This window comes from Vanellus vanellus, assembly GCF_965231255.1.
Source record: "Vanellus vanellus genome assembly, chromosome: 14".
NCBI classification, from domain to species: Eukaryota; Metazoa; Chordata; class Aves; order Charadriiformes; family Charadriidae; genus Vanellus; species Vanellus vanellus.
In genome coordinates, this window is record NC_138919.1 from 11965917 (window position 1) to 11989416 (window position 23500).

Here is a 23500-nt window from a genome sequence, read left to right on the forward strand (position 1 = left end):
GCAGGCTCTGAGCGTGTCTTGCTGAGAGCATTTTGCCATTCTTCTTCCCTTCATATGTGCAAGCGCGAGCAGCACCTGTACGGCTTGTGCTGCTGCGCACAAAGCTCTGTGTCCTCCACCGCTGGTGTGATTGCTCTTCCCCTCATGTCACTGCTTCTGTTGTCTGCTCTTTCCAATAAACTGCCCTTCTGCTTTTATTGTTTATTTCAGCAGTGCTGGTAAAAACAAGCAAGCTCTATTCGAAAGGCTTCTGCTTTCCTGATGGAAAATAAAGGCGGGGAATAACTTTCCTGCTGCTGAAAAGCAGAATCGCATCAGTGTTTCTATAAGCCCAACTAATCTCAGCACGGGAGGTTTGCATTAAATCTCTCCCGAGACAGAAACAAGTTATTTCTGGACACTACACAGTTTTTCCTCTGAGCCAAGAAACACTTTCAATATGTCAAAGAGGCACTGCTAGGCTGTGAGCCAAGAAAGTGTCACTCGATAACGTATCCTCCTCTGGCAATCAGGGTGGCGGAGGATGGAAAATAGACCCGCGTCTGTCTATTGGCGCTGCACATGGTGCCTGAGTGTGGCGTGGGTGTTCTCAGGGCTTCCTCTGGAGCTGCGCTGCGCTGTGAAAATGGCACGGTGCTGCATCCGCGGCCAGCTGGGTGACCCTCTGCCTTCAGCGCCCAAGTTTCGCTTTCGTTGTGTGCAAGACCCATGCCTTTGGAAGCTCCTTCATCACTCCTTCACGCGAAATGTGTTCCAAAATATTTTCTGAACCGGCTGCATGGTGGAACTGGGGGGAAACAGTCGTTTTGGCCACCACGTCTCTGGTGGTTTTCCCCCATCTTCCCTGGGGTGGACACGAGGTGCCTGCTTGGAGGCAGGAGTGATGGTGGCTGCAGAGCCATCCCATTGTGATCCCAGGTGTGCCGGTGTGGTGGCTGTTTTCACTTGGTGGTGTGGCCCTGAGTGATCTGGTGAGGGAACTGCAGCCAGATGTGTCCTCAAGGAGCCTTTGGCCTGAGGCAGAGCCGGGCATGGCTGGAGGTGGCCCTGGGGACAGCCCGGGGCGGGGGCAGAGCCCTGGCAGTTCCTAACGCAGCTTTTCTGAGCTAAACCTGATGGAGGTGGGCGAGTGGCAACCGTGTTCCGGCAGAGGAGCGGAGCCCCGGCTGTCCCTGGGCACCGGCACGGTGGTGCAGCCCACGGCAGGGCACCGGGCGGCCGAGCGGGGTCCTGTCCCCGCAGCCCCCGGCCCTGCCTGCGAGGAGCGGTCACCGCGGGTGCTGGGCCCTGCCGGTGTCCCCCCCGGGGGGTCCCGCAGCCCCGGCTCAGCCTTCCCGCGGCCGAGCCCCGACCCGCCCGCCCCGATGCTCCTCCGGGCAGCGCGTCCCAGGGGTCCCGCACACGCTACCGGGACCGGGACAGAGGCGGGGGGGGGAGGGAAAGGGGGGGGGGCCGCCGCGGGATGGAGCGGTGGTGCCCGGTGCCGGTGGGGCGGGACCGGGCCGGGGGGCTGCGGCTCTCCGGTGCCTCCGCCCCGCCGCAGCGGGGGCGGGCGGGGGCTTCCTGCCGCCGCCTCGGCAGAACCGGCAGCGCCGCCGCGCCATGGAGCGGCTCCGGCTCCCGCGGCTCCCGCGGCTCCCGCGGCTCCTGGCCGCCGCAGGTGAGAGCCGGGGCCCGCCGCCGCCTCTCCCGACGCGGGGCCGGCGGGCGGGGGTACGGTGGGGAGGGGTCTCCGCTCCCCTCGCCCCGCGGCCCCGGCCCGGGGGTCTCAGGATCCGCCGCTGGTCCCTCGGCGGGGGATGCTGCGCTCGGTGCGGGGGGGGGCGGCCGCGGGTCCGGTGCATCCCGGCGGGGCTCGGGGGGCTGCGGCGGTGGCGGGGCCGGTACCGGCGCCGGGCTCGGGCGGGTCTGGGCTCCCTGGTTGCACTGGGGCGGGGGGCGGTGGTGGCTGCTCGGGTGTCGTCGGGACCCGCCTGGGGTGGGCTCAGCCGCAGCGTCCCGGGGGCGCGTGGCGGGTGGGCAGCGTGGCGGACACCCGGCGTGTGGCCGGTGAGAGCGGTGGCCATGTGCCGTGCCACTAGCCCAGGCTGCTCCACGGCGTCGAAGGCAGCGGGTGCGGTGCCCACGGGAGGAGGAGCGGGAGCCCCAGCGAGGCGCTGGTGGAGAGCAGGGCCCGAGGGGCTCACGGTGACCCCGGGCGGGTGACCACCCACCCTGATGCCCGGTGAGCCGCCCACTCCCTCCAGAGAGCAGCCGCTGCTGCAGCGGGGACCCAGAGTCCTGCCCAGGGTGACAGCTGGCCTGGCACCGGCATGGCACCGGCCTGGTGCTGGTGTGGTGCTCTGCCTGGGGACCCGGTGGTGCCAGTGTTGGCACATGGCGACTCTGCCGGATGGTGGTTTGGGTCAGGACAAAACGGGCATTTCTACCACGTGGCTGAGCGTGGCCGGTTGGGGCAGGATTTGGTTTTGTTTGCTGAGACAAAGGCAGGTGGTTTCCAGCTGGGTTTGGGTCATTCCTGAGCATCTCCTTTGGCAGCGCTGCCCACCATTAACGGAGGGGAGGCGCGGAGCCCCCCTGCCTGTGTCGGCAGCTGCTGGGGGTGGTGGAGGCACGGTGCTGATGCCCAACGCTGGGGCGCGATGCCTGATGCATGCTGCTGTCTCCCCAGTGATCGTGGAGTGCTGTGCACGTCTCTGCCCTGGTCTCAGCAGTGGGACGGACTCCACGCTGGGCACTGCTGTCCCCTGCGCCCACCCAGGGACCGCGGCGGGGGAGCGCTGCCAGACAGGTACTGCCGGGGCTGGGACCGTCCCACTCACGGCCCTTTGTCTGTGGCACCGCGTGCAAGCACGTGCACCAGTGCCACACTGGGGCCTGGGGTGCCAAACCGGCAGCTGTGGGGTGCCAGCTGTGGGTCAGCCCTGCTCAGCATCCCCCCACTTTTGCCTCTGCCCATAGATCCGGAGCGAGGAGCTGGCACAGGGTGGGCACCAATGCCGGAGACCACAGGGCAGCGGCGGACAGAGGCTGAGCTGCTGCCCTTCCCTGGGACCCCCATCAGGACTGCTGAGGCCCCCAGCCCCCAGGGGAGCCCTGCAGGCCCCTGGGCAGGCAGGGAGGGGACAGGGCCCACAGTGCGGGATGGAGCAGCCATCGAGCACCCAGGAGCTCCGCTCTCTGCGGGCACCACTGAGCAGGCAGCTGCAGGCAGCGAACAGCCATCTCCTGCCAGCCTGGAGGTGACCAGTGTGGGACCCCCAGCGCCCATGGAGCCAGACACAGCTCCTACCACCAGATACCCCCCCGGGACTGACCCTGTAGGAAATGTGATGGCAGAAGGTGCTACAGCCCCACAGGGGACCCCCTCGTATTCACCATCCTCCATGACGGTGTCTGGCTCTGCCCAGGGACAGCGGGGGTCCCCCAGCACCCTGCTGGGATGGACCCCCATGGGGACAGCACTTGTACAGAGCCAAAGGGGCTCACATAGCCCGTTGTCCCCGAAGCTGTGGGCTGGGGAGGGCCTGGGAGCCACCATGCCGCTGGGTGACAGTAGCCCAGGGACACACTCGAGCATCACGCTGGCCACAGACAGCCCAGCACCAGGGACAATCAGGATGTCACCCTTTGCAGGGGGGCTGCAGAGGCTGCTGACCCCCACTGGGCCACTGGGTGGGACACTGAGGCCAGCAGGAAGACGGGACTCTGACTCCCGCCCGTGGGATGGGATGGACGTTTCCTGGCAGGGTCCTCATTCTGCCTCTCGCCCTTCTCCATCATCCCTGGGGACTGGTGGCCGTGGGGGCCCTGTGGCCAGCACAGCCCAGCCAGCCGTGGGGATGGGCCCAACCTCGCTGCCTGCCGCAGGCAAGGGGTCGAGTCTGCCTGCCCCCACCGCCACAGCCAGCACTGCAGGGGTGACATCCCCCGGCCTGGGGGAAGCCCTGGATCTGACCACTCAGGTCTTAGGGCCACCTGACAAGGAGAGTCCCCCTGAGCACAGCAAAGCCCCCCTGGACCAGACCTGGCTCCAGCCAGCTGTGCTGGGGCAGCCCCCCACCTCCGTGGCCCCAGGCAGCTCCGCTAGGGCGCAGAGCAGGGTGCCGCACACCACCTCAGGGTCCCCCCGCATCCCCCTGTCCCCACAGCCTGCCCCAGCCAGTGGCTCTGCAGTGCCCACGTTGCCGACCCTACAGCCCTCCCCAGGGCCTGGCTGGGGTGTCCTGGGGTTCAGACCCGCTGTGGGCACCCACCCGGGAGGCCCATCCCCAGGGGTCCGGCCGCGCCACACCGGCTCAGGTGGGGATCCTGCTGAGAGCCCCCAGATCCTGGGTGGGACGGCAGTGGGGGTGGGCGATGCCGGGTCCTGGGCAGCAACTGCCCCACCAAGCTGGCAGCAGGGCAGCCTGGCCCCCCCCTCAGCCTCTGGGCCCCCTCGACAGCCGGCTCCATCCCAGCCTGCATCTTCCTTGGGGCCGACCACTGCTATTGGTGTCACTGCCACTGCTGTCACTGCCACTGCTGTCACCACCACCACGACCATCACAGCTGCCACTGCCAGCCCAGCACTGCTCGGGGACGTGGGGACTGTCACTCCAGAGCCTGGTGCTGCTGTATTGCAGAGTGATGTGGCAGGGCTGATGTGGGAGTCCCCAACTCATCTGCCCACTGTGATGCCAGGGCCCCCCCAGCAGCCCACCAATCCCCCTGGGACCCTGGGCCGTCGTGGGGGCCCCGGGTCCCCTCCAGCTGCCACTGACACAGACCTGGTCCATCTGCCGAGCAGCCCCAGAGGGTGGCTGGATGCTGACACCCCCCAAGCGACGCCGGCTGCAGCAGGCAGGGCTCCCCGAGTCTTCATCGTGGAGGATCAGCCACCCCTCCTGAGAGGTGGGTTTGGCGGATTTGGGACCCTCAGCTGGGGCACGGTGGGAGGAAGAGAGGACCCAGGAGCCATCAGTATGGGGAGGGGGGTGTTAGTGGTGGCAGCACCCCGAGGTGGGCAGTGCAGGTACATGTCACGCTGATCCCTCTCTCCTCTCACAGCATCCCTCCTCCGCATCCCCTGCGAGCTGGTGCTGGACATGGGGTTCGTTCCCGCCCTGCAGGACCCCGGGTCCCGCGAGCGCCAGGGCCTTCTGCACAGCTTCAACCGGACGGTGAGTGCGGGACGGGGCTGTCCAGGGAGGGGGTCTGCGGCTGGGGTGGGGGCATCCTGCGTGGCGCTCAGTCCCCTCCCCGCGCAGGTCTCACCCCTCTTCATGTCGGTGCCGGGGTTCCTGCGGCTGGAGGTGACGGGGATCAGGTAGGTGCTTGCGCAGCTCCGCAGTGTGTGACCCTCTCTGGCGTCGTGAGGGGACACAGGGAGTGTCACACACTGCGGGGCCGCGGCGGTGGGAGTTCGAGCCGCCCCTGGACTGGTGGCGGGGTGTCCCGTGTCCCCGCAGGGAGGGCAGCGTGGTGCTGGAGTACGACGCGCTCTTCGCGGCCGAGCGGGTACCGGCGCCGGGGCTGGGAGCGCTGCTCGACGCCGCGCTGGGCTCCGGCGGCGCCCGGACGGGACTGGCGGTGGGCACTGCCCCGGTCCTGCGCAACGTGGCTCTGGGTGAGCGCGGGGGGGGCCGGGGGGGGGCGTGCGGGGGACGGCGGGGGCTGTGCCATCACCGGACCCTCCCAGGCTGGCCCCCGCTGTCCGCTCGGCGGGGAGGGGGGGTGGTGGTGGTGATGGGGGTGGCACAGCGGGACCCCCCCCCTCCCCCCGCCGCCTCGTCTCTGCAGAGCGGCCGCTGGACCCCTGCGCCGCGCTCTTCGCCTGCCGGGCCGGCTTCGCCTGCGTGGCCGGGGCGGACGGGAACGCCACCTGCACCTCCCTCTGCCACCGCGACTACTGCAAGAACCACGGCATCTGCACCCACCCCCGGGACCGCGGGCCCCTCTGCCAGTGAGTGCCCCCGCCGCCGGGCCTGGGGTGACCGGTGGTGCGTCGTGTGTGTGTGTGTCCCCGGCGGCTGATGTCGTGTCGTGTGTGTCCCCCCCGTCCCCCCCCCCCCCCCCCCACCTTGGCGCAGGTGCCCCGTCGGCAGCGATTTCTGGTTCATGGGGCTGCGCTGCGACTACCGGGTGACGCAGCAGAGCCTGCTGGGGGTGGCGGCGGGGGTCCTGCTCAGCATCGTCCTCCTGGGCGCTGTCGTCGCCGCTGTCGCCATCCGCCGGTTCAAGGCGCTGCTGCTGGAGGCCAGGGCCGACCAGACCCGCAGCAGGTGGGGTGCGCGGGGGGGGCGGGGGGAAGGAGGGCTGGGGTGGCCCTAGAAGGGGGGTGTGTGATACCCCCCCGTGTGTGTGTGTGTGTGTGTGTGTGTGTGTGTGTGTGTGTGTGTGTGTCCCGGGAGTGCGGGGGGCGGCGGGCGATGGGCAGCAGCTGGGTGGGTGCCCGGGGGCAGCGCAGCCCATCCAGGGGTGGGGGAGAGCGGGGGCTGAGCTCTGCCAAGAAAAACACTCTGCGGCGGCTGATAGCGGCGGGCGGGAGGTGCCGGGGAGGATGGGGGGCGGGGGGGGGGCGGACGAGCGGGAGCGGTGGGTCCCAGCGTCCCACGGAGCTCCCCCCCGCCCCCCTCCCATCCGGTGCCCGGGGGATGCTCATGGCCCCGGGGAAGCAGCGTGCGGGCAGGGAGTACCGGAGGCGGCAGGGCTGGATGTGACCGCGGGTGGCACCGAGCGACGCAGTGGGTGTGCTGATGAGCCCCCAAATACATGGTCCCAGGGGGACGGACACACCACCCCCCCCACCCCCCCCACCCCCGCCCCCCCCCAGTGCCTCCAGTGCTCAGGGGCTGCGGAGCGGTCCCAGCCCCGCTGCCCTCCTGGATGGGGTTTGTAATGTGTCGCGGAGGGGGGAGTAGTGGTGGGGGGAATTGTTCCCGAGGAACCACCCCAACAGCTGTGGGCCTGCGGCCAGATGTTGTTCGGTTTCACGGGCCCTGTCCCCACCCAGGGCGTGGGGCTGGGCCCTGCCCCGCTGCTGTGAAATTTGGGTGGAAAGCTGCCATCGGCGCTTGCAGTGCAGCCGCGTGGGGTGGCGTGTGGCGTGTCCACACGCGTGTGTGTGTCCCCCTGTGTGCGTGTGCCCCGGGCACTGCTGCAGCCGCCTGGCCTCGTCCCGCAGCTACCGGCGGTTCTGCCGGTTGGACGATGTCTCGGCCCAGTACTGGTCGCGCTCCTGGTTGCCCTCGGCCAGCTCGCTGGACAACCCGGCCTTCAGCAACTCGGAGGAGCTGCTCCACTTGCAGATCTTGGACAATGGCTGCTGCAGCTGCCGGGAGGATTCAGGCATCACCGACAGCGCCAAGCAGGGCTCCGTGCCCCCCGCCCGCCCGGCGTGCCGGCCCAGGTAGAGGGTGGTTTGCCAAGCCCCCATAGCAACGTCTCGTCTTTAATTTGCACAGTGGGCAAGGGTGAAGCAGAGAAGTGAGGGGTTTTGGGGGTCCAGCAGCCTGCCCTGGCACCTCCACTTTGCGGCCAATGCCCAGGCATGTGCCGGCCCCCCTGCGCTTACCACCAGTGCCAGGGAGCTAAAGACCCCCGCAGCATCCTTTGGTGTCCAAGGAGAAATATGTGGCTTCTTTTCTTCTTCCCCTCAAATAAGGAGCGTTGTGTGATGGGAACTGGTTTAACAGCAGAAGGGTTCACATCTGCAGGAAACAGTGTGGTTGTGTGTGCGTATGACAGTCTCACAATCAGCTTCCAGGGGTGTAAATGGAAAAAGGGCCCTGGAAGTTTCCAGTTTCATGAGCAAACGACACTACTGCCAGGGACACCCCCACCCACAGGCCCCAGAGCTGGGCGAGCTCGGGAATGACTCCCTTCGCTGCTGTGCTCAAGATGAGTGCTGCTGTGGGGACAGAGGAGCACATCTGCAGACAGACGCAGTCAGTGCAGGGAACGCATCGCCTGCTGCAGCAAAATACCCGCAGGCAGGGTCCTGCTCCTGAGGTCCCCGGGCTGCTTTGTTGTCAGCATCTTTGACTTTCACCCTCTTCTCCTCCTCCTTTTAATTACTGATTAATTTTCTTCACAGTTTCCATTACGACTGGGACACAAGTTCCAGCAGCATGAACGATCCCATGGTGGACTCGGGGAAAGCCAGTGATATCTCAGTGTCGAGTTGGCCCATGGAGCCCATCCAGTGGACACCCTTTCCCCTCCTCCATCAGCTTTCCAGGCAGCGACCGGTGAGCAGAGCGTGCCAGGGAAGCGGCTTTGCGTTTTGGCTTGTATGTATGGGGGCGCTGCAAGAGCCCGTGCTCCCTCCCTGGAGCGGGTGTGCAGGCAGGGGGTGCAGATGCCCGTGGCTGCAGCCTTTCTCCCTCCATCCCGGGGAGGGAGACAGCGGTGGGAGCCCCCCAGGGAAGCGGTGGGAGCCATCCACTCCTCCCTGGCTGGGGGGTGGCGGCTCCACTTGGAGTACATGACAAAACCGCTCTCTCCACAGCCCAAAGCCAGACGGCCTCACTCGTACTGCGAGGGGATGGAGCTGGTCAACCTGGAGAGAAGCTGGACAGCCTGAAGACCCCAGAGCAAGACACGGGCGACAAGGTTCAGCTTTTAAAACCAACCACATTTTATTTCCACGTAACAAGCTCAAGTGAAGGAATTTCAAACACTTTGACAATACAATCAACGCAGGTGTGATGTCAGTTCCACTCGAGGCAGAGTCCTGAAAGATTATCTGCCAACGTTTTCACCACTGTTTCGGACCAGACTTCAGAAGCCAGCTTTGGCTTGGGACAGCGTATTTCATAGTAAGTAGTTACAGATAAGTGTCTAGTAACACACAATGCTGGCATTCAACAGAGTTAATGACTTACATCCGGCAATTTGAAAATAAAGGCTAACAGATTTTTGAAGTCACATCATACTATGTACATATATGGTCTGCCCTATAGCCATTTCAGAACAAGCTAAGCCACTGTGAAAAGTGAAATACAAACTAAGCGCTGCTGCATTGTTCATCATGATTAATGTAAATGAGGTATAAATTTAAACACCAGTACGTTTTAAGCATTAAAGTTTATTTTCCAAAATGCTCTCCTTATTTGCAAGTGTCCTCTTGAGCATCTAGCTGGGCACAAATGGTGGGGTCATTTGAAAATGGGGCATTTGAAGTATACCGAGGATGAGGGCAACAGGATCCCAAAGGTGCTCGAATAGAAAAGGAAAAAGCAAGCTGCAGTTTTCTACACTTATATTCTCATCTCATAGTGGGCACGTTGAGGGCGATTTTTGCTAGAATAAAACGCAGATCTGTTCATAAAAAAATCAGTTTGCTAAAAGGAAATCAAACTATGGGAATACAGAGCTATCATATCGTTTGATATTTTCATTGTATAGAAAACAGCCTACAAATAAAGTCACAAAAAATAGACAGTTATATGCTGAGCAGCCAAAAACATCATGATTTATTAATATCTGGAGAAACTTCATAATTCAAACACAACCAAACTGTACATTTTACAATCACATTCTATTTGTAAACAGTTAAAAGCCACTGACTTCTTTTGCATCTTCGGACACAAACAGTTAGAATCAAGGCAATGAAATGATGGCGATTTCTGCACTGTTAAAATTTTTTACCCTTGCTTAGTCTGTAATTCATTGACTAAACAAGCATTATATAATACCTTTTGTGGCAAAAAGATGTAACTCGTTACTTTTGCAAGAAAGTATTTGCGAGAACTTTTAAAACATTTAAAACTTTTATACAACAAACAATTCTGTAAGCCCAATAACTTGGTTACAGTATGCATAGTTACTCAGTTCGGCTTTAAGGTACGACAGTTAAACGTTAACACAGTCACAAGAGCAGAAACAGAGCCACTCGATGGGATTACAAAAAAATTGTATAACTACAGATTATTAGCAAACCACCACCACTCACTAATAAAAAGACAGCGTCAGAAAGCAGTATGTCAAACTCCAGCTTGAAGCATTTTTTTTTTGGCAGAGAAAAGTCTTACAGAGCAATAAGTATTATCAGTGCTAAAAGTTGAGTTTTTTTCCTATAAGAAACTACAAGGAGTTTTTACTGGGGAACTGGTTTTCCTGAGAGCCATGCTCTTTGATTTAGGATACAGGAATAGAAAACAAAAGGACATGGCCAAACACTGTTCATTATTCCCAGAGATAGAAAGCATCTTTTTCATTCTCAATTTTTTTTTTTGTCTTTTTAAAAATTTTTAAAATGATGGAAGAGTAAACATTTTTCTCAAAAAACAAAAAAAATATTCTGTAAACAAGAAGGTCCCAACACGGGCACCCCCAAAACAAAATTGAAAGCCTATTGAAAGTGCAGGACCCCCCTGGCTTGCAGGCTGGGTTGCAAGTCACAGCTGTGGCCACAGTTTTTTAAACTGTAGAGCTAAATTCTTTAGTTTTATACATGAAAAAACTGGTGCAATACTTTCATTCATAATCCTAAGTCAGTATCATAACTTGATCTTTAAACGCCACAATACCACAATAAGGTAGGCATACATCAAGGCATAGTAGAGAGCGCACACTGTTTGTTAAGAACATCCTTGAGTAAACATTTACACGTGAACTGCTGCCTCCCCGATATTGCCGATTAGACAGAGAGAACATCATTCAGTGCAAAGTTAAAAAAGCTCATACTCCAACATTATCAGCAAAATGCAAAAAAAAAAAAATGGAATTCAAAGAATAAACATGATGAATATACACAAATGAGCTCATTCCAAGCAGTTTTATATGGATAGCACTATCTGGAAGTGTAAATATATACTTTTTCACATTATAATATTGGCCTGCATGATTCAAGTATTCAAACTGATATGTTTTGGGCTAAAACAAAGTGGAAAATGTGCAGAAAGTAACTGTTTCCACAGGTGACCCCCTTGCTGTAGGTGAAAAGTCCAAATTAGTGCTGCTTTGTTACATCTTGAGGTCACAGTTTATTAGTTGAAAAAAGTAAAAGGTTACATGGACTCTCCACCTCCACCTAGGTGGTCAACAGAAAGGAAAGCGTTGATGGGGGATGGGCTGCTAATTCCCCTGGTGTCATTGCTGCTCGGGGTGCCCCACAGGCTCGTGGAATAGCTGGGGCTCCCCCAAAGTGAAGTGCCATGAAGGTCTCCACTGCTAGTTCCCGACAGCCCAGCACCATTCCAGTGATTTAGATCATTACGGTTTGAGAACGAATGGGAACCGTCAATGGATCCAAGTCGGTTCTGGCTGGATCCGAGAGATTGCCAGCCAGGAGACGGAGTCAGAGACTGGCCTTGTGCAAAGAAGCGACTAATCTCCTCTTCACTGGCAAACTCAGCAAGAATAGTAGTGTTCCCTAATACACACCTGTGGAAGGATGAGAAGAGCACGTTTTAAACAGAGATTGTCTTTGTGTGCTAACAACTACTGTAAACACCTTGGCAGAAGCCTGTTAGATGTTAAGCTGGCACTGAGAATCCTTGCATCCCTGCATATAAAAAGTATTTAAAACCCAATAAAACATCTACAGGTGTTTAAAACTTACACTAAAAAAAGATGAAAACCCACTTACATGTGCAGAGATTTTTGTGCCTTCACTACCTCTTCTTTTGAACTGTAACGGACCAAAGCATTACCATGTGGGAGGTTAAGGTGGAATGTTATTAGTGGACCGTGCTGCATGCACAGAGTACGTAAGGTTGAGCCATCAATCTAAGGATGAAACAAACGCAGAATGTGAGAACAGCCTGCACAAAGCTCCGACTCGAGCAAGGGGCGGCTGCTCGAGTCACAGAGCCGTCTACCAGCCCGCTCTGCCCGTGCCGTGCCACACTCCCTCCGCATGCTCCAGCCTTACCTGAGGTGTAAGGTTTTTTAGAACAAGCCAATTTGTTATTCTCCCTGAGCTGCTCTCACCCCAGCTTGAACCTAAATGAGGGAAAACAAAGGAGTCAGTCCCTGCCACACTGAACACCAGGGTATTAGGAGGAGCACATGAAGCTGCACGGCAGCTCACAGGAACATTCATTCACAAATAAGAAAAGCTCATGTACTACTAATCTTTTCTGGACTTAAACCCATTAGGTGGCTACTTTGGGATGGTACAGGACTTAATGTCTCTACTAATTTGATTTACTTTCTGAAGTGTTTTGATCATATAAATTCAGTCATAAGTAGCTACATTGTTGTCAGATAATCATAACTGAAGCAAAAATACAAAGATACTTGGTTTGACTCTTGCAGCAAGCTCAGAATAGTTCTGAAGCCCGTCTGAAGCCTCCCTGTACTATCATGAGCTAATTCATTACGGTTTGAGCCACTCTGCGAAAAATGCTTAACAGGCAACTGCATTCAGCTGCACAGATGTCAAACTCAGAAAGCGCTTGGAGAGATGGTTCATACTAAGGATGGAAAAAAACATTAGTGCCACCCATGTTACCGCTGCATACAATACCTAGCCCTCCCCTCAGTTTTATTCAGTAGAAAGTCTGCCGCAATGCAGTTTAGGATATATAGACCAGCTTTTGCTTTTGGCAAGACAAATGGTACAGATGCTAGCTAACAGCGACAGATTATCTAGCCAAATACACAGGAGACTGCCTAGCTTGATAACAAAACAGAAAACCTTCATACACAAAAAGACATCCTTACCAGGGGTATATCTGGTATCAGAATTCCCCCATCCTCCACCCAGACGAAGGGAATTATCCCAAGTGGACAACGGTGGTTTCTGGCCTGTTAGCCCTGGAGGTGGGCGGGACGGAGCAGTGATGCTTTTAGGTGGCAAAGGGACCTTCCACAGCTCATGAGCCAGAGAGGTGTTAGTGACTGATCCAGGAGACCATGTTGATTTGGAATCACTGTTTCTGGCTACTAAAAAAGACATACAAAACCAACAATAATCGCTATGCTGCTGGAACCGCCACCTTGCTACAAACAAAAGCTGATAAATTAGAGTAAAATCAAAATAGCTACTTTGAAAATTCAAGAAGCTACCACTCAGGCCAGACCTCAGGACTACTTTTTATTAACACTTAGTAGCCCCCTGAAGCACGTGAAGGGAAAGAAACACCAGCTCAGAGCAATATAAGCAGACATCACCTGAAGTGCTTTGTGCTGTACTGCTGAGGGAAACATTGTAGTTGGAGGCACGAATGGATGACCAGGCACTAGTTGAAGGCAGCGTGGTGTTCAAAGATGAGGATGACCCTATAGAAAGACAGAAGTCAGTCACAGCACAGTGCATCACAAATGCAGTAAAATTAAAAAGAATGACTTGTAGCCCAGACTGAACACATCTGCACAGTCAGACGAGGGACCTCCTCCACTCTCCTCGGTCCTCATCCTTGATCCACAGGCATGTGGTGGCAAACATGCTCAGTGGCAGGAAGCACCCTGCCCTCACTGCAGGCAAGGCTCATTGCATTACTGCAATGGCTAGATTGCCAAGATTTTGCTTGCCTGCTTTCAAACACACTGCCTCTCTGTGCACAGAATTACATCAGAACGCAGACCAGCAGCGTTCGCTTACTCTGCCTGCATTCTTCGAGTATCTGTTGCATTGCATCAAGTAGTAGTGCTTGAGCCAAAGATGAGCTTTTTAGCTATGAAATCCAGATTACAAGAGATAAACAAGGAGATGAGCAAGCAGCAAACACATCTCCAAGTAAACAGTCTCTCTACGCGACTGAAGGAAGACTAGTACACAATTACTTTGAAAACATAGCATTTGAACGTACCACTGTTCCTGTCCCTGAGGTGGTCAACTTCCCGCACAGTATTAATTGAAAGATTGTTTATGACACTGCCAGGAGTGACGTAAGGGTCAGTTTCAGGGTCGATGTTTGGATAACCTTTCCATGGCTCACCAGGACGAAACTCTAGGAACAAAGATTTAGAAAAGAAGCTTATTTTGATATTTTTTTTTTAAACAGGAAACAGCTGTCTAAACAATACATCTCTTAATGACTGAAAATCCAAAACCTTTTAAGATCTAATTGACTTAATTTAGTCTTCTTTTCACTTTATTCACTTAATTTTTAGTTTGTCTGGTCCCGTCTCACCGGGGTGAAATCTCAAAGCAGGGAGATAGACTTCCTTTTGTACAATAAAACTACTGCTCTCAATTTCAGTCCGCTAAAAACACACCCTTAATGCTTTTTTGTAAGCTGTTTCCCTGCCCCATCCACATGTAATGATCAAGGAACACAGAAGAAACACAGCTGAACAGTAAGAACCATCGCACTGGTGCTGCGTACCTGGTGGCCAGTTAACACTGCTAGAGCCATTAGGCGATTTGGCACGGGGCCAGCCATCCCCAATAGATCCAGGAGGACTGGCTGGTGAATTACTGCTGTTCATAAAGTCATATGGAACAAATGGAGACTCTTCCAGCCTAAAACCACTTGAAATAGCACCTAATTACAAAAAAAAAAGTTGTCAAATAGTTTTCATAGCCAATTTTTATATACGTACATATACATATATAAAAACACGCCCATGTAAAGCATTCATGAAATATATAGCAGCACACTGTCCTCCTATGATGTCAGGTTATACAGGAAGTCATACAAGATTATATAATCTAAAATGAAATGTCTCTGAATAATTCAGGAGAAAACCATAAGAACAATCTCCCATGGAGTCATCTCGTTAAAATGGTATACTTATTAAATGTAATGTAAGTAAAATATTAATTCAAGAGGGTAAGAGCATTCTGTGAGACCCCAACTGGATAACAGGGGTAATGAATATATTCTGTGACGGGAGGGCTCTTGGAATAAACATCTACAACATCTGAAGGATCTTTAGCTGCTGAAAAGCTCTGTAAATTCTACTCAAATTCCTGGGAGGGGAAAGAAATAAAAAATAAGAGTCACTGGAGGCAGAGCAAGGAACGAAAGCATTGTACACAACCTATTTGATTCTCTGCAAGTCCTATAAGGAGAAATCCAAAAGTTATTACACAGCAAAGCCAAAGATATTCTACAGTTCTGAGGGAATAAATGACTTTTACTCGTGATTCAATGCAATACGGAGTTCAAATAATGAAATTCCTAATACTATTCAGAAAACATTAGCTACAGCTAAAATAACACCAACACTTCCGACTTCTGTTTATCTGTAACAATCAGGTGAAGTTCAGAAGTGCAGTAGCAGTATATCTCCGCTAGATGCTGAAGGCAGCAAGTCATTTCATAGTAGTTAAACAGCTGACACATCTAAAAATATCCAAACAATCTGAAGACTGAACAGTAATAGGAGACTGGAGACATTTCATAACTATCTTTAGACACAGAACCTTTGTGCTATAGACTCAAATTTAACTGGATGAGATTTCAAGCAACTGAAACAGTTGAAATGTCATATGAATCTTGATTACTGGAATAAGACACGAAGCAACCAAGTCTGCCTCCTCTAAAACTAAGTGCAGCAATGGTACTAGTCTATCCCTTCTAAGCTCTCCCCATTTTTAGAATGCAAATGTACACATTCATAATCAAAACCTGTAACTAGAAATGTCAGACATGACCAGAATGCAGGCTCACAGATTTAAATTCCCATAAATCACCTTAAGACCATCAGGGTGGGGAGAAAGAAAGCTAGCAAATCTAAAGCTTTTGGTTTAAACTTATATGAAGCTTTCCAATAGAGATTAAGATAAAACTAGTAGCAATAGTCAGTCACACTTAAAGAAAAGTCTGCTTAAAAAAGGAATTCTGCACAATGTTTCTACTCAATCTCATCACAAAATCACTTCCGTAAGTAAAAAAATTCAAGAAAGCTATGGGCTGCTGTACAAGCCAAGCAGCAAGTCTGGCACAGAAGACAGTACAAATTCTGACAGCTACAAGCAAGACAAACAACTGTCATTACCACTACAGGCCAAAATATAGCAAACCTGCATTTTATACACAGAATGTGAAAGTCTGATGTGCAACGTCAAACGCTACTTAATGACATGTTTAACATACCATGTTTGCTGGAGTTTTGATCTAACGATGTGTTCACAGAAATGCTGTCTACTGTAGTCCATTTCCTCAATCGAGATTGTGGCTCTTTAATACTGCTCATATCCATGTTTACATTCAAGTTTGAGTTCATTCCTAAAAACATATTTAGCTTATGAAATACAGACTAAATGTTTTTTCTTCTGCTAATTACCATTATTGTTCTAATAAACATTTAAGAGCACATTACTATGGTTATTTCATGCTTCCAAGTCTGTTTTAGAGAAACATTCTAGCATTTAATACAGTGAACTTACTACAGACAGAAGCTAAGCTAAGCAATGCAAAGCACTCCAAAGTTCTCAGCTGATATCTTCATGCAAAAATGTCACTGGAAGAAGCCATTGAGGAAGTTAGAGAAACTAAAATGTAAACATGTAAAGAGTGTGGCATTTCTAACACCAGTCTAGCACTAGCACAACAACTGATCTCATCTGTACAAAGCAGAAGTACTGCACTTTGAAGAGCTACACTCAGCGGCTCCTTCTCAGCAGAAGTTATGTACTGGTATCTGCAGTTACAACCTTGTTCCCGTTGTTACTGGGGCTGTTCAACAGGACACCTCGCCAGCTTCTGAACCACACTAGCACAGATAGAGAAGCACTTTGCACGGAGCTGCACAACTAATATTACCCCTGATACTAATAGCCCCCACTAATGCTACTATTCATGCCGAATATTAAAATTTCGCTAAGATAAAACAAAACTTGTCTTTGCCTGTTCTAAGCTGTCATCTGTATTTCAAAATGTTTATTTGTCACAGAATCAACACGGTGCCAACCCAAATCAGTTTGAACACCCGTGAGAACCAGCTATTCTGGGCTTGGATGATGTGCCCCCACTTTTGACTTTGGTATGCCTCCTCTCTTTCCTGGTCTGTAAGAATTCTTAATTCACATCCATACCTGGGTTACATTTCCAGCCCTTCAGGTCTATTTACTTCATTTCTGAAAATAAACCACTACAGCATTTTGCCTTAGGGCCAGAGGCACACAGAGAACTTCTCAAATCTTTACTAGAAACACCTTCATTCAGCACTGGAAACTAGTGCTTAATTCTGTTCCTAAGTCTATATTCACTACCATATAGAAGCCGGTTAATTTTTTCGTTTATTTCGGGGTTTGTTTGTTTGGTTTTTTTTTTTTTTTTTTTCAATTTTTTTCTTAAAGGCACGAGCAGATGTTGATGGCAGAAAAGAAGCCCCTGAAAAGCCTCAGAGAAAGTGCCTTGTAACAGAACAGCTGAGTTTTAAGAAATATAACAATTATGAATAGCTGAAATAGAAAAAAGGGAAAGTCCAACCAATCCCATTTCTGACAGCTCTCTCTGGCATTTAGTGGTTGTCAAAGCAATAACCTGTGCACAACAATAACCTTTCTTCTAACTCTGAAGAAGCTTGCAGAAAACAGACCTCTAAAAGAAGGGTTAGAAAGATCACAAGCTGGCAAATAGGCACATCTAGCTGATAAGGTTAATGCCAGTCCCTTGGCAGGCACAGATCCATGTCCATAGCTCTGTATTTGAAATCTGTGGACTGAGGGATGAACATCAGTCCCTGGACATACTGTAATTTTTCATATCCAATTGTGGAAGATTTTATATTGTTCACCTACACTCACTATTTGGCAGAAAAAGGTTATATTTATTATTAGAACAACTTCTACAAATGAATTGGGAAGTGACTGCAGGACTGGTCAATCAGAGAGAAGGACACATCACCTCTCCAGTCTCTGATTTTGATGAAAACCAGCACTAAACCATGTCCCTAAGCACTATGTCTACCCGTTTTTTAAATACCTTGAGGGACAGTGACTCAACCACTTCCCTGGGCAGCCTGTTCCCATATTTGACAGCCTTTTCGGTGAAGAAATTTTTCCTAATACCCATCCTAAACCCCCCCTGGCACAGCTTGAGGCCATTTTCTCTTGTCCCATAGCCTGTTACTTGGGAGAAGACACCGCCCCCCACCTTGCTACACCCTTCTTTCAGGTAGTTGGAGAGAGCAACAGGGTCTCCCCTCAGCCCCTTCTGCAGGCTGAACAATCCCAGTTACCTCAGCCGCTCCTTACAAGACTTGTTCTCCAGACCCCTCACCAGCTTTGCTGACCTTCTCTGGACACACTCCTGGTCCCCAAATTGTAAACAGGACCTCCCTGATTTTGTTGCTAGGTCTCCTGACACTGATATTAGAACATGGAGGAAAAAAAACATACCTGCAAGATTTTCTGGAAGACAACTTGGCAAGTTCAGCTCCTTCTCACATGACTACGCTACCATATTTTGTGCACTTGCAGGATGCTACTGATACTCCGCTTGCCTCAATTTTTCACTAAAGGGTGAAAAAACTCCAGCAACCTACTATTTCTACCCTTAAGATTTTATTTGTGGAATGAGTGTGGCTCCACTTGCTTATATCGCAATACAGTACTACTCCAAAGGGATCCCAAAGAATTCTTACATATACTGCAGCAGATTTCTGAGGGATCTCAAAGCAATCTTACATATACCGCAGGTTCCTGAAACGTGGCAATGATTAAGGTGAGAAAGCAGCTACTTAACAATAGTATACAACAATTCAACTCAAGAAATGAAACAGAAGGGAACCTAGTGTAGGCAGGATGAAATTACTCAGCATGAAGTTTGGTGAGAAAGTTAAATATTCCTTTCATTAGAACTAACATAGTGTCTCTAACAGCTAAACAAACTTTACTTTTATGCCTTGCCCTTTGAATGAAAGCAACAGTTATATCTTGATGCCAATCATCAGCAGCAACTATTAAGCAGCAGCCTGGACTTAAGACTCGCCACAAGCAAAATTCCAGTGTGCCACATGCAGAGCAACAGCATGGCCTGCACCGACCCACTGGCTCCATAACACTCCACCTATAAGCACAAGGATTTCAGCAGCAGTCTTGATTAAATAAACTTTTCTACAAAGGGCAATGAGAATGCAAAGGAAATCAGCCCAACAGAAATGACCAGATTAGAATAACATAGAAGAAAAGCAAACTGAAGAGGAGGAAAAAAATAGGGATAAGGAACAAGTGGTAAATGGTATACAGTTGTAATAGGTATAGGATAGCATTAAAAAGGGACCTAAAGAAAGGAGAAAATATACAAGCCTGGAATTTCTGAAGTAGAAATTGGACAGAAGCCTGGAAATGTAGGGAGAAAGAAACAGGAGATGTTTGTATTTATAAATGTTCAGACATTTTGCCTGAAATGAGACAACCATTCTTTAAAAATGCAGAACTAAAAGCTTTCTTTCCTGGACAAAAACACTAGAAGGGAAATTAACATTGTGTTCTACCTATGCAATTCCAGATTCATTGAAAACGTTTTTAAAATCCAAAGAAGGGAAACCATATCAATGGATTCTTTGTATGGACTCTACTTCTAAAAGTTCTTTAGCTCCAGGAATCATAACCGCAAAAGGACTTTGTGTTGTCCTTTGGACCCAGAGGACAAAAAAAGAAATAAGGAGACAAACATTCTTTAAGAATGTGAAGCATTTTGCACTGAAATACAGACGGTCACTTCTGGGAGTGAGTGTATTTATGAAAAAAGTTCTTTGGTGAACAAAGATAACTGGATAAGCCACACATTAAAATTGTAAGTGCTAACAGGATTGCAGTCACTATTGTTTTCAGAGGAGGCAGGCAATGTGAAAAGAAAGGCTGTGTGTCACATAGGCCTTAATTGACTGTATGAAAGTAGCATGGAGAAACCCACCTATAGGGAAGCTGCTGAATGCATTTATTGGTGATGGCCCTTTTTGTAGCTCAGGAGTAGCATGGGGTATGACATTCTCGAGGAAAGATTTCATGGTGGGTTGATGGAGTGACTGCTGTTGAGAGGGTGGAGTTTGCTGCTTCATTAACAGGTTTGGATCAAGCTGACGGGACTGTTGCATCATCTGTTGCTGCATACTAAGAGATCGACCCTTAAAAAAACAGAGCAGTTACAATGTAAATAGGCAAAAGCTTTTCCACCTTCAAAGACAGACAACGAAACACATCCTTGGGTTCTGTGCATCTTAGCCCTGCAGAACCCCAGCATTAAGCTACGTCACTCCTTTAAAGCTTGTCAAAATGCCATTCACTCTTGCACGCTTTAATACAATTTATAACAAGAAATACAGCTCAGGACGAAAAACAGTTTTTAAAGGTAGTTTGAAAAGTTAAAAATAAACGTATTTATTTACCTGCTGCTCCTGCTGTTGACGACCACCAGAAGGCATGCTTCTTTGATTCTGCGCTTTTTGCTGCTGAGCCAACAACCGCTAGGAGACAGTGTTTTGTGGTGTTTTTTTTAAGAACAGTTTATAGCTGACGTTAAGTCTCTACTTAGACTTTAAAACAGAACACAGAGCGACTAGCTTTGTTAGCTTACCTGTAACTGGGAGATCTGAGAAAGCTGGTTTAACTGGGACAGTTGATTCAACATGGCTACCTGTTGTGGGCCAAAGAGTGGGCTCAGGCCACCGTTGTTTGGTGCATACTTCAGTAATGATACTGGAACCTGCAAAATGGACCAGTATGAAGAGTGACTGACAGGAACATGGAATTAGTTACACTAGACATAGAATATTATCACCTCTGGTGAACAGTTGCCTCGTTTCTGAGACACTGATCAAGCCAAGTATGTTTTCAAATATTTACAGAATAAGTAGCAGCAACACCAATAAACAAACCACAATTTTCTGAAGCAGCATTTTGGTAGTTTATATGTAGAGAGTTCTATGTACTTACTTACCTGAGGGGACAGTAATGGAGGAGGCACTTGAGCACGTGGATTAGGCTGAGATGAATTAAGAGTTTGTGCTGGAGGCTGCTGCATGCTCCTGGGCTGTGCTGCTATATTACCAACACCAAACATACTGGGATTGCCATTCTGGGGAAAGAACGGACAGTCAGTGACAATAAACCTCTTCTCCTGCTTCTCCCACCCCTACACATTTGAATTAGAAGTTAAACACATATCAATCACATAGGTAGCTAGACGTTATATCAAAAGGTATTAAATGCTGTCAAGTAACATGCCAAGGATATGCACACAGCCTTACCTGTCTAACAGAATTCAAGTTTTGCATACCCAGCCCTGCTAGGGAGCCAAGGGCTTGGTTAGGTAGTGCATTATTTGAAGGGGGAAGCTTCATGTTTTGATTGGACATAAACTGCATGTTTTGGGACTCGTCTGCTACAATGCCATCCTGATTGGACAGACAAACCGATGCGCAACAACCAGCCAGCAAGCAAGCAGAAGGGAGAAACCATTGCCAGGAACAGAAGGGAAGAGTCACATGACAGTCCAGCACCAGCAGGAAATAGGCAGAAAACAAAAGAGATCAGGTTAGTCATTTGCACTGCAAATGGGCTATAGAAAGTGCTTAGTATTATATATCAGTATGTTAAAAAGAACAAAATATATCTCATGGATTAACAAGGAAGCCCTATTTCTCCTCTCCACTAAATGCAGAAAGCTAAGGAGCACACAGATAACTACTTAGAATGCATAGTCAAAGAAGTTCAGAAGTGTCCACCAGTAAGACACCTACTAACCTTATCAAAGTAAGGACCGCGATCCATGGAAGACTCTTTGGAAATTTGAGGACGAGAACCAGGGCCTTTTCCAACCACACGATTGTAATCTCCAACATTGAGGCCATGCTTATCCATCTCCATCCGCTTATCTTGCAATAACCCTACAAAAAGGTGAGAGATGTGACTACAACATTGAAGAATTATTCCATTTTCCAGACACACAAGAAACCAGTTTATGCTTATGAAGGGCTGAAGTAATACAGCTCTCAAGCTAGATACTAATAAAAGAAAACATCAGTTTTAGCTTTCTTCTCTCTGGGCTTCACTGAAAAGGGAAGGAAACACTACGAATCGATGGCTACAGACCACTTAAAACTTGGAATCAGCAAAGCATCAACAGATTTTGGTAGGCTTCACACAAGTATTATTCCCGGTTTTCTCTTCAAAAGAACAAAGTATAATTGTTTAAACTTCAGTTTCCAGTTGTGAATGCCCCCTTTTTTTAAGTAGCAATAAACATTATCTTGACTTTGAAGTAGTATCTTTATCACACGCCCTACATTCGTGTAGTATTTCAGAGGCTCTTTAATTTGATTCAGTTAAGAAAAAACCATAACTATTTAGCTAAAAAAAAAAAATAGCCTCAAACACAAATTTAAAGTATTTGTGTTTATTAAAAGCAACTTTTAAGCTATCTTTTATCATTAATTCCACCAGGCAATAGAAGATCAAAATATAAGCAGTAGTAAAGAAATCCATTTAGTACTTCACTGCATGCAGTACAAGAGAATTACTTTCCAAGCAGATGTTTTAAATTAAAATTTTAAAAAATGAAGTAATTTAAATGAATCTTGCCATTAATACTGAAATCTAAAATTCAAAGAACAGTTTCTTTACACAATAGACTATAAGCCCATACCCAATTTTAAACTAGAATAAAAAGAGTGCAACTACAATAAAAACTACAATGCTACAATTACTTTTAATTAAATATTCTAGCGTTATAATATATTGTTATTGATGTATCAAAGAATTATACTATATTTGATTTGCTAGGGGAATTGTAACAGTCAATGGATTCAAATAAAACTAAAACTGCTCACAAGTCATTCCGTACTCAGGTTTAAACTTTTCTAAAATAATTGTTCAGTATTACTTTTGTTCTTAGAACCGAAAACGCGTTTCCAAGAATGAACCACAATAAGCAAGTGGGTATTCGGAACATTTCTGTTTATATTTAAGTGAAGGTATCCAGAAGGCAATCTAGATATTTATATTACAAGAAACAAACCCACCACACCCTGAAAACATTCTTTCGTGTCACCTTAATATATATAAGCTGAGCTTGATTTATGGATAATATTACTATAGCAACCAGCTGAGTCACGTGTGTAGCATTACTCACGTGCATTTTTCTTTTCCTCTACAAGGGTATTCCTTTATTTAGGGAAACATATATTTAACTACATATAGTTATAACTATATGTATTATATAAAGTTTTTTAAGAGTTATTTACAGAAGGATATAAACTAAATGAGAGACTGGAAAGGAAAGCAACAAAATCTAGCTACATTCTCCTATTCTTACCTCCAGACATGTCCATCTTATTGCTCTGTATGGTTTCTTCTGGTGATTCTCTCTGAAGTAATAAAATGAATCATAATTATTTAATAACAATATTTTTAAAAGCTAAAACAAAGAGATTCATATATACTATTTCAATTCAAACCTGCAAGAAAAAAAAAGCAAGACAAATCAGATGCTAATTTAAAGCATTTTTCTCCCTTGTTACCCAATTGAAAACAGGTATCTTCACCAAAATATGTAAGTAACACTAAGTAAATGAAGAGACTACTGGATGAATACCTGGGTAGAGTTTGCAGAAACACCTCTCATCAATAAATAGGTCTTTTTGTAATGTGGATGTAAAGAAAAGGGATAGA

The 23500-nt window shown here is 49.6% G+C and overlaps 2 protein-coding genes across 3 annotated transcripts in view; one reads left to right on the forward strand and one right to left on the reverse strand.

Annotated features, from left to right (window-relative positions):
• Nucleotides 1-2376: 2376 nt before the first annotated feature.
• On the forward strand, nucleotides 2377-8622 carry LOC309677840 (uncharacterized protein; the record flags this gene model as incomplete). The annotated part of the gene is made up of 11 exons (XM_082490736.1): nucleotides 2377-2449; nucleotides 2672-2791; nucleotides 2962-4893; nucleotides 5050-5162; nucleotides 5250-5308; nucleotides 5451-5636; nucleotides 5681-5944; nucleotides 6072-6263; nucleotides 7166-7390; nucleotides 8078-8231; nucleotides 8492-8622. 11 exons carry the CDS (start codon nucleotides 2377-2379, stop codon nucleotides 8564-8566), a joined length of 3393 nt encoding a protein of 1130 aa, XP_082346862.1. The 3' UTR covers nucleotides 8567-8622.
• A 2355-nt stretch (nucleotides 8623-10977) lies between these two features.
• TNRC6A (trinucleotide repeat containing adaptor 6A) overlaps nucleotides 10978-23500 on the reverse strand; it is a gene marked incomplete at its 5' end in the record, with an annotated part of 51037 nt that continues 38514 nt past the window's right edge. For both annotated transcript variants that reach the window (XM_082490369.1, XM_082490368.1), the window contains 14 exons: nucleotides 10978-11370; nucleotides 11576-11715; nucleotides 11861-11931; nucleotides 12655-12876; nucleotides 13105-13212; nucleotides 13743-13883; nucleotides 14262-14420; nucleotides 15978-16109; nucleotides 19746-19956; nucleotides 20218-20295; nucleotides 20406-20534; nucleotides 20769-20906; nucleotides 21575-21717; nucleotides 23145-23196. In XM_082490369.1, the coding sequence (XP_082346495.1) occupies nucleotides 10995-11370; nucleotides 11576-11715; nucleotides 11861-11931; nucleotides 12655-12876; nucleotides 13105-13212; nucleotides 13743-13883; nucleotides 14262-14420; nucleotides 15978-16109; nucleotides 19746-19956; nucleotides 20218-20295; nucleotides 20406-20534; nucleotides 20769-20906; nucleotides 21575-21717; nucleotides 23145-23196 (2100 nt within the window). In that variant the 3' untranslated portion in view covers nucleotides 10978-10994. The remainder of the gene's footprint in view (nucleotides 11371-11575; nucleotides 11716-11860; nucleotides 11932-12654; nucleotides 12877-13104; nucleotides 13213-13742; nucleotides 13884-14261; nucleotides 14421-15977; nucleotides 16110-19745; nucleotides 19957-20217; nucleotides 20296-20405; nucleotides 20535-20768; nucleotides 20907-21574; nucleotides 21718-23144; nucleotides 23197-23500) is intronic.